General features: G+C 32.6%; 1 protein-coding gene across 4 annotated transcripts in view; it reads right to left on the bottom strand.

Moving 5' to 3' along the window:
* Positions 1–449: 449 nt before the first annotated feature.
* Positions 450–10,852, bottom strand: part of LOC145259810 (coiled-coil domain-containing protein 13-like) — a 161,652-nt gene continuing 151,249 nt past the window's right edge. For 3 of the 4 annotated variants that reach the window (XR_013864211.1, XR_013864213.1, XR_013864212.1), the window contains 2 exons: positions 7,179–7,297; positions 450–671 (listed from right to left, as the gene is read on the bottom strand). Coding sequence is in view for 1 of the 4 variants with exons in the window: in XM_080117603.1 (XP_079973729.1) it covers position 671 (1 nt within the window). In the remaining 3 variants the exon portion in view is untranslated. The remainder of the gene's footprint in view (positions 672–7,178; positions 7,298–10,852) is intronic. The other variant, XM_080117603.1, reaches the window with a different exon arrangement.

The following is a 10,852-nucleotide window of genomic DNA, read 5'->3' as shown; positions in this document are numbered from 1 at the left end:
AGAAATTCATAAAAACCGATGTTGTTGAAGATGTAGCATTAATGAGGTCGAAACATTAAAATAATTGAAAATGAAAAGCCCTTTCAATGAAAATCTTTCTTTATTATTATTTTATTTAAAAAAAAATGAATGTTTAAATTTAATTGAGCAAAGCCTTGCCGAGCAGTTGTACACGTTTCTTTGTATTTTAATCTCCTGAAGAAGAGACACCACTCTCGAAAATTACGGACATCAACACCTACCAATCTTGTATGACACATTATGTTAGTAAATAAACGCAATATAATTGAAAATTATTGAAAATTCTTTCTAATATTGTCATTATTCTTTTATATGCTAACTCCTGTTCATGATGTTTCCTACAAACCGCATTGATACAGCCTTCAAACACAACTCCTTTCACATTTTCTTTTTAATTTTATTTAAAGAAAAAAAAATGAATGTTTAAATTTAATTAAGGAATTATCTTCTTTTAATCGTATACATAATCTTTTTTCCCCCGGGGTTTAAGACGTCATGAATAAATAAAATAAAAATTACAATAATATAAACATTGAAAATATAGTTTCTTTTTTTGTTTTTGTTTTTTGTTGGGTTTTTTTTTCATCCTTCCAAACAGTTAACCACGAATCTGTCGTAAGAAGCTGATATACAGGAACTTTCTCCATCATCTACAAAAAAACAAGCAAACAAACATTATTAAAAACTACGTGATATATATAATTATAAAACTCAGATCAGCTTGCTTGCTTGGGCGTTTAAACCGCCCATCAGATTTCAGACTTCCGGTTTCAAAAAACTCATCTGCTTACTTATTTCATGGCCGTCCTGTCTTAAGTCCGATATTAAAAGCCACGGCTTCTATTCAAAGCATACATAAGGTCAACAATATTTGTTTTAGTTTAACTTATTTTAACGTGTTTTCCTTACAAATAAATGCAATTTAACCTCGTTGAGTTAAAAAAAAATCTGATTTAAATATAAATATAAATATACAATATATAACCATAATCATATAACTATATTTACTGCTTTTAGTAGCGCTCCTGGGGATTCTGATGATTTATTTTTTCAGGCCTTACTTAAAAAATATTTTCTCTTCAAGGAGGTGGGGTGTGGAAAATTGGTTTTAGTAGTGCTTTTAGTAGGGCCTCCTTAATTTTAATTAGTGCTTGCAGTAGTGCTCTGGAGACTTCCTAAGTTTTATTTTGTTTTCACTCATCACTTAAAAAAATGTTTTCTCAATACAATAAAAGACAATATAATCTCAAAATAACTTTGAAATAGCCAACCTCAAATCGGGGCTGTAAATCGGTTCTAATCGGCTCTAACACGGAACGCAACATCCCTCTTAATAAAACTCTCTCTCTTAATAAGATTCTCTCTTAACACATCTCTCTCTTCTAAGACTGCGCTTTTAATAAGACTCTCAACAACAACAAACTTTTAATAAGACACTCTTAATAAGAAAACCTAAATATAACAGATAGTAGTGATGGGACGATTCCAATATTTTTCCTGATTCCGATACAATTACCGATTCCGCACTAAATTCCCGATTCCAATACAATTACCGATTTTGATTCTCTATAAATTTCTAATTAGTTAACTATAATATTATTAATTTCCCCGATTTTCGTAAGAACACATGTTAAATATATTTCCTAAACGTCAAAATACACTTGTGGAGGATGATCTATCGATTTTAGCTTCACTGGTAGTTTAAAATCAATACATATTTATCATTTAATCATTATTACCCGCAACTGATGATTTTTACTTTAAACAAAACCAAATAAAAAAAGACATTTAAAAAAATCGTTTTGGCATCGGAAAATAGGCACCAATTTTTCTGATTGCAATACCGATTCCGATACTCCAAAATCTTCTGATTTTTCTGATTCCTGATTCCGATTAATCGTCACAACACTAATAGACAGATAGATAGATAGATAGATAGATAGATAGATAGATAGATAGATAGATAGATAGATAGACAGACAGACAGACACAGATAGATAGATAGATAGATAGATAGATAGATAGATAGATAGATAGATAGATGCAGACAAATACTTATTTCTTGATTTGTGTCACTGATGTAAATTCACAGAGAACACACACTCGGCATTCAAGTAAAAAATGAATGAGGCATTCATTGGCAGAAATAAATTAATTCCTTGAAAAACTTGAAAACGAAATCATCATTTTATCAAGAGTTGAATTTAAGTAATGTCTAGCCCACACCATCTATGTAAAAAAGAAGAGAAATCTGCAGCTTCTTGCAAGGAATTGTGTGAAACAATTCGGCAGCAATCACAGTCGAATGTTTGGTCATAGTAAATATTTTGACTTGGCTACAATATAAATGTGCGGAGAGCAACATCTTGTTTTTATTAAAATCCAACTTTAACAAGAAAACTGTCAGACTGTTTGACAGCACGACATCAGGAAATACTCAAAACAGAGGCAGGGAAAAACTGTGCCGTCCCATCTCAAGAGAATCTCCAATAATTATGACAATCAGTGTGAGCAACTGTAACATATCCTCAAATATTATATCTCAAATGAGGATGAAACAGTAGTTTTAACAGAAGAAAACGGAAAGATAGAGCAGAGCAAGTCCCATCTCGGGAAAATCCACCAAAATTATGACAATCAGTGCGAACAAATCACAAATCTCAAATCTCAAATCTCAACGTTACCAGAGCACAAGCATATGATTTAATTAATCTCCCAATGTTTGCTTCTTTTTTTTTTTTTTTTTCTTTTCTTCCTTTGAAGATTGTAACGCTGGGTATGGGGCAGCCAAACTAGCTGCCAACATTGCCCTGCTTTTTATTGAAACCAACCGAGAGCTCTTTTTAGTATCCTCGCTGCTCCCTTAAGTGCAATTGTCTGAATCTCTTTTGCACTTGGTTCACCAGGAATATTAGTTAGATAGGACTTCAGGTTTTTCTCATAAGCCCCGTGACACCTATAATAATTGGTATGATTGATATCCCCTTAAGATTCCAGTTTCTTTTCATATCATACATGAGACCTTGATATTTGGTCTGTTTCTCTCTTTCAGCTCTGTTCAGACCTCTATCATTAGGGACACTCACTTCAATCAAGGTTGCAACTCTTTCTGACTTTTGTAAGTGTAACCTTGTGCCAGATTAGGCGAAAAATCGCAAACACTTAGAAAGGGATTAATGTACATTATGTCTCGGTGAAGGTTAATCCGTAAGGATTATCCCTGGGGATTAGGCATTTCAGAAATGTTGCCGCTAGATCAAAATAACTGGAATTAAAAAAAGACACTTTTTTGTTTGTTTGATTTTCATTTAAATTTAAGATTTAAACAAAACAAATCTTTTTACAGAAAAATTAAATAAATTCCTTTTTCATTTATTCATTTAAAGAACTGTTCAATAAAATCGATAATTATCATGGAATCAATCTACATGTCTGTAAATAAATATTCTCTCTGTCCTTTTGCTAGTACGACCCTAACGCTGCCAATATACACGCACTAAAGCAAAGAGATGTTGTCATCATTATCACCATCATGATCATCATCGTCGTCAGCATCATCAATATCACCACTACTATCACCATCATCACTAACCTTCTTCAGGTGATTAACCGTGACGGGATAGGAATACTGAGTCTCGTAACTGTATCTCCAGTAATTACTGCCTCCCCACAACTATGAAGATGAGCATAACAGTCCGCAAATAAATAAATAAATACACAAATTACTAATCTCAAAGGATTCCAATATAAAAATCATATATATATATATATATATATATATATATATATATATATATATTAGTGTTGGGACGAGTTATCAAAATCGGAATTGGGAATAAGAAAAATCAGAACTTTTGATGGTATCGGAATCGGTATTGGAATAGGAATAATTTGTGCTTATTTTCCGATGCCAAAAACGATTCTTTTAATTGTCTTTTTTATTTGATTTTGTTTAAAGCAAAATCTTCCACTGCTGGCACTAATAATAAAATGATCAATATTTATTGATTTTAAACAACCAGTAAAACTAAAATCGATAGATCATCCTCAACAAGTTTGTTTGTACATTTAAGAAAATATCATGTGCTTTTATGGTAATTGGAAAAAATAACAACTCTATAATTGAATATTTAGAGATTTATAAAGAATTGGAATCGGAATCAGTAATTGTATCGGAATCGGGAAAAATATTGAAATCGTCCCATCACTAATATATATATATATTTGCTTAGGAGCTGCTAAAAAGATCTTATCCTGCCTTGACAGAGTTCAAAATAGACTTCGCAGCCTTGTGGGGAGATGCCCTTTTCTCTTCCCCGCAACCTCCTTCTCACGGAAGAGACATTGCGAGTCTGTCTCTGCTTTATCGTCATTTTCATGGCAAGTACTCGTCTGAGCTCCAATCTATGGTCCCTCCTGGGCTGACTATCATGAAAAATACTCGTCTTGCTGAAACCACAATCATAATTTCCCCTACGTTTTATCTGTACCTGAACCTAAACGTAGATTCCATCAACAAAGCTTCTTTCTTAGAACTGCACGCCTGTGAAACTCTGTTCTGGCCTTGATAAGTGGTGACTCCTTTGTAAAAAAGAAAAGAAAAGGAATCACAATTTATCAAGGCCAAAAACCCACTTGAGGATAACAGTCAATGAGCACTTTCCATCAAAATAAGGATAGAATAAAGAGATTATGTTTTCGGAGTTTTTGAGATGAGAGATTGATAATTTCGATTATTTGGATTATTCCATGGAGGTAGGTTGCTCTTGTTCCCTCAGCTATGTTCAATATTCCGTGCAGATTCTTGAATTTGACAGAAAGGTGTTTGATATTCTGTTTCTGAATTTTTTCAGATGAGGATTGATTATTCATATTATTTGGATTATTCGTTCAAATTCCAGTTCTCATTTTGAGTGTTATTATCACAGCATTTCAGTCGATGTAACCTCCGATCTTCTTCAGTCGAACCTCAGGTATCTGGATAGAATTTCGAACGGAACCCTTTACTTAATCCACGGGAGTATCATGCTCTCGTTCCATTAGTTATGACCGAGTATAGAAGTCTTGACTAATTCGCAACTGTATTCTTAGTATCTCCCATGCTGAAGATTGAACCTTCAACCTCGAGAAGAGATTCATTTAGAACTGATTTTTATTTACTTAGTTATTTTTTTTTTATTTATTTTTTTTTTTTCTTGCAATTTCACCCCAAATAAGGCACAGTGCCACTTTGATGTAGGGAGCTACTATCAGGGATATAAGTTGCAAGGGTACTATGTAGGGAGTTGAGCAGCTAGATGTCTGTCCACATCACACTGGAACTTCTGCATGTCAGTACAGTTGAGAAATCAGGAACCCGGGAAGGAGTTCCAAAGTTTGGCAGTTCTGGAGAAGAAACTATTAGAGTAGAAGGCTTTCTCACATCTCAGAATCTCTACTGTGTAGTGGTGTAATTTTGCTGCTTATTGGGTTTGTTGAGGGTATTTACATCGAAGGGGTACAAGGTCTTGTAGTTCATCAGAACATCCACCATTAAAATACTTGTAGAACAGGTAGAGGGATGCAGCATTTCGTCGATGGGACAGAGATTGTAGCTTAGATGACAGTTCAGAACTTATCAGGTTGGCAACTCTCTTTTGAACCCTGTCCAGGAGCAAGAGACTAGTAGCAGATGCACAAACCCAAATGTGACAACAATACTCCATACATGGGCGAATGGTGGCTTTAGAGAGGTACAGGATACTTTTAAGCATAAGTAACTTTCTAGCACGATAAAGAGAGCCCACCTTTTTTGCAGTAGCCTTAGCAATGCTCTCAATGCATTTGTTCCAACTCATGTTGCCTGTGAACGTTAAGCCTTGGAGTTTGAATGAAGTAGCAATTGCTATTTGTGATTGAGAAGATTTTTCGTAATTATTGAAGGAAACAAGCTTAGTCTTGGCAGCATTGAATGTGACCATCCATTTTTGTCCCAATTTTACTACTGACTGGAGGTCTTCCTCTAGTGTTTCTGCCATTTCCTTAGATATGTGTTCATTTATCCATTATAGTATGAGTCCTTAGGGACAATTGTGAATTACTTAAGAGAATAGTAGTCGGAAGGATCCAAATAATCCATCCTCATCATAAAAATTTAGATTCATTTTAATTGTAAGAGAGACAACTCTTTTTATATTCTTCAAAACAAATATGAATTATTTCCCTTTGCTGATTTGGAGGGCAAGTGTGTTTTGGAGAAGCCAGCGCACCAGGATAAGCACACTCTGTGCTACAAAAAATGATAAACAGAAACATACCTCATCCCGGCAACAACAAAGCCACTCTCGGAGTGATTTGTATCATAATTAGTTGATAAGGTAGAAGCTTGTAAATTCCATGAACAAAGTTTCTTTCCTAAAACTGCCCACCTATGGAACTCTATACCGCAGGGCTGATTTCTAACTGATTACAATATGGTCGTTTTCAAGTCCAATGTAAGCAAGTTCTTGTTGAGCCGCATTCTCAAATAATCAAATTCTACAGTTTCCATTACTACCAACCATTTACAACCCCCTTATACTCATTAACTCTCATCCGTGAGTGGCCTTCCCACCTCGATAAGTGGGGTTTCTATTGTAAAAAAAAGAAAATTTTCTTTGGAAAAAGAAAAGTCGATGCTAGTCCAGAGTTCAACTTAAATAAAAAATACAGAAAACACTGACAAATGTTTATGATGTACATACTCGTCTAGGAACAAAGATGTCATATTCCAAAAATCACATAAATTGATCAAGCAGTTTACTTTTCTTTTAACTAAGAAAATCAAATTTTATGAGTAAGCAAAAGGAGACCGTCTTGCATCGCCATCTTGAAAAAAAAAACAATGGTAGATAAGTCAACAGTAATTTAAACTGGCGAGATCAGCCATGTAATGCTAAGGATTTCACATTAATCGCTAAAAATCGTAAAAAAAATGATTTCTTTATTAAAATTAAGCTACTTGATCAATTTACGTGATTTTTGGAATATAGCATTGTGATTAATACGTACATTATAAAGATTTTCTGTATATTTTGTATGTGTGTGTGTGTGTGTGTGTGTGTGTGTGTGTGTGTGTGTGTGTGTTTTATTTTGTTTTAATAAGGTTGAATTTTGGATAAAGACCGAAAAGTATTCACCGTTGTTTTTGCAGTCGACATCTCCCACCATTTCATCATCTAAAAATGTGGTTTCGTCATAAACAGTCGTGCACTTTCTTAACGGCATTGATTTTTTCCTCCTTTCAGCAGCTTCCAACCTAAATGAAATAGAAATCTCTCATGGTTGACAGAGATTGAGGTGAGCGCATTTGAGTGTGCTGATGGGGTCTGAGAGGAGGAGAAAGGGTTGGGGCTAATACGAGAGGATGGCACAGAAATAAACACGTTACAACAATCGTCATGGAAATAGGACGATAAACATTTACTACCTTATTAGATAATCTATATATATAAAAGCCAAACGTCTGTGTGTATGTATATATGTTTGTTTGTAACGCTAAAACTTTTGAAAGACGGAACCAAACTTGACAAATTTGGTATCATATCGAAGCCCCATCACCCGGATGACAAATATCGAAATTTCATGTCAAACGGACCACTAGAAGTTGGTCAACTGATCAGTTATCTTCGAGGGGGGCCCCCAAAAAACCTGTCATTATCTATATATATAAAAGACAAATGTTTGTTTGTAACGCTAAAACTTGAGATGAAAGATTCCTCTCCCCTAAGAATAAAACATATGTTCAATATCTGCTTTTGTTTTTTCATTGTTTATACGGTCACAAGCAACGCCGGGTAGCCCTGCTAGTCTATTATATAAATCTCACCTGTCTGTTTAAATGTATGTATGTATGTGTGTATGTATGTATGCCTAAAATTTTTGACAGAGGCGCTGGATTTTCGTGAGATCGGTACCGTTTTAAAGTTCGACCCTTCGGATGACAAATATCGAAAAATTAGCTAAAAACATTAATCCCTTTACCCTCAACTGGGCACTTTTCTACAGGGAGGGGTCGCTTTTTTCGCTGATATTTTCGAAAGTCATCCCCTCTTTTTGATTGACTAGCCTTAATTTAAACCTTCGCCACTTCAGGTTTGACGATGGACGCAACGGCAAAAAACGTCACTTATCCTTCTTCACGGTACAGGTTCGAGACTGCCTGCCTACTACCTTTTTTTTTTTTTTTTTTTTTTACTTAACACACACCTCCAAACACCCGAGCAACGCCGGGCAGCCAGGCTTGTTTATTATATAACTGAACAGAATTAGTCAGAGAAAGCATTTATAGGGACTTTTTTAATATTATTATGTAGTAATTCGTCAACTATTTCATTGATTGAGCTCTCGGGTGCTGCCATTGTATTCCGTAAACGATCACGAAAATCTACAATTTCTTGGTTCTGTAGCTTCTTTATGATTATATCTCTTCAGAGTGACATTGCTTGCAAAACATAGTTGTCACTAAAGTAAGGACTTTTTTCTAGAAATTTTATAACCGTCTCCATAGACTTTTCTGCATCATCCCATGATAGTGCTTCATCAGAGTGTTCTTGGTTATTTACATTAGGGTCAAGAGAATGGGAGCTGTCACTATTTTCATCACCATTACTGCCTTCAGGATATTGATCCGTAGTTTCCTCATCTTGTTGAACCCACATTTCAACATCATTTGCATTAAGTGATTTAAGAACAGCGTGGTTGCTCGATGACCGTTTTGTTTCAAGAATTTTTTTCTAGACCAGATGTATTCTCTGATTCTTTCTTTGAGTATTAAAGGTCTTTAAGAAATTAGAGTAAATTAAAATGGCTAGATATGGATTGAATAAATATAACAAAATATGGAATCATAAGAATATGGATGAAGGAGAATATAAGTAAAATGTGTGTGTGTGTGTGTATTATATATAATGATAATAGTAATGATAATAAAGGAAATGGGATGAAATTCGCTAAGTAATTACATAAATACAGAGGGCATGAAATGGAAGATATATATATATATATATATATATATATATATATATACATATATATATATATATATATATATATATATATATATATATAATTTAAAGGAGATTAGAATAATAGTCTAAAGAGCTAAGTGTATTTTAATGTAATAGTGAAATTACTAGTTTAATTAAAATACAGGAAATGCTCGTTGTAATTTAGATATATAATAAGCTCGATAGTTAAATGTCCTAGAGCTAATTCAATATTAAGTAATGTGATCTATAATTTAAAAGTTTAAAAAATTTTTTAAATTTAAAAATCAAAATTTAATTAAATTAAAAATCAGTTTCATAAGAAGGAACAACAACAAAGTCAATTATCTGTACGATCGTTTCGGAAATCCGTGCTTTTTATTTGTGGTATACATGAAGTCACGTAGAACAATTATACATAGTTTTTTTGGTAAGCACGGTCTCCTCATCAGCAAATTTAGGAGGATTTCTATTGAATTGAAAAGACACCAAAAATAAACCTAGCATTAACAGTAAGGCAGATGAATCTGAAAAATTGAAGTAAAAGGTTTGGATTTAAAATTTATAGGAACATTAATAAGAAAATTGGTATAGGTTAGAGATAGAAATGAGTAGAAAAAATATATATATTTTGAATTTACATAATAAATTTGATTTAAAAATATATAGATATATAATTACCTTTTGGTTTTTCTTTTTTTGAAATCAGGAACTGTATTTAAAGTAGTCATTTAGATGTTTGCTATAGCTTTTTATTTTATTGAATGATGAATTTTAAAAAGGGCGACGCTCGTGCAGTAAATTGTTTCCGTTAGCGTATTTTGATTTAGAGACGCTACAGTTAATATCTATAGAGAGAGAGTATTTTTTTTTTTTTTTTTTTGCAAGTTTTTAAGGGGAGATAATTGTCATGGCTTTATTTATTATTTGATTTACGAGTCTAAGGGCGGTAATTGGTTTAACTTAATTTATTAGAAAAAAAAAAAAGAAAAAAAATCTATTTTTACTAATGAGTAATTTTTAATGATTTAATGTGGTTTATATTTATTAAATTTAAACCAACGTTTATGATTACACGATAGAATCTCGTGTCTTGAATTTACTAGTTTGGTTGTGCTTTTTATATCTTCATATTTTAAAATTTTTAGGGTTTCTTTTGTACATAATGTACAAAATTTATCTCCTGGTTTATATGATTTGCAAGTCTCAATTATTTGCCATTTTAAGTTGAAAGAAATATTGCTATTTTTTAGTTGCCAAATATAGTCGCCCTTTTTAAAATTCATCATTCAATAAAATAAAAAGCTATAGCAAACATCTAAATGACTACTTTAAATACAGTTCCTGATTTCAAAAAAAGAAAAACCAAAAGGTAATTATATATCTATATATTTTTAAATCAAATTTATTATGTAAATTCAAAATATATATATTTTTTCTACTCATTTCTATCTCTAACCTATACCAATTTTCTTATTAATGTTCCTATAAATTTTAAATCCAAACCTTTTACTTCAATTTTTCAGATTCATCTGCCTTACTGTTAATGCTAGGTTTATTTTTGGTGTCTTTTCAATTCAATAGAAATCCTCCTAAATTTGCTGATGAGGAGACCGTGCTTACCAAAAAAACTATGTATAATTGTTCTACGTGACTTCATGTATACCACAAATAAAAAGCACGGATTTCCGAAATGATCGTACAGATAATTGACTTTGTTGTTGTTCCTTCTTATGAAACTGATTTTTAATTTAATTAAATTTTGATTTTTAAATTTAAAAAATTTTTTAAACTTTTAAATTATAGATCACATTACTTAATATATA

This window comes from Euprymna scolopes, chromosome 35 (assembly GCF_053919585.1).
Source record: "Euprymna scolopes isolate OS-2025 chromosome 35, ASM5391958v1, whole genome shotgun sequence".
Taxonomy (NCBI): domain Eukaryota; kingdom Metazoa; phylum Mollusca; class Cephalopoda; order Sepiida; family Sepiolidae; genus Euprymna; species Euprymna scolopes.
This window is presented reverse-complemented; position numbering and strand designations above follow the sequence as displayed.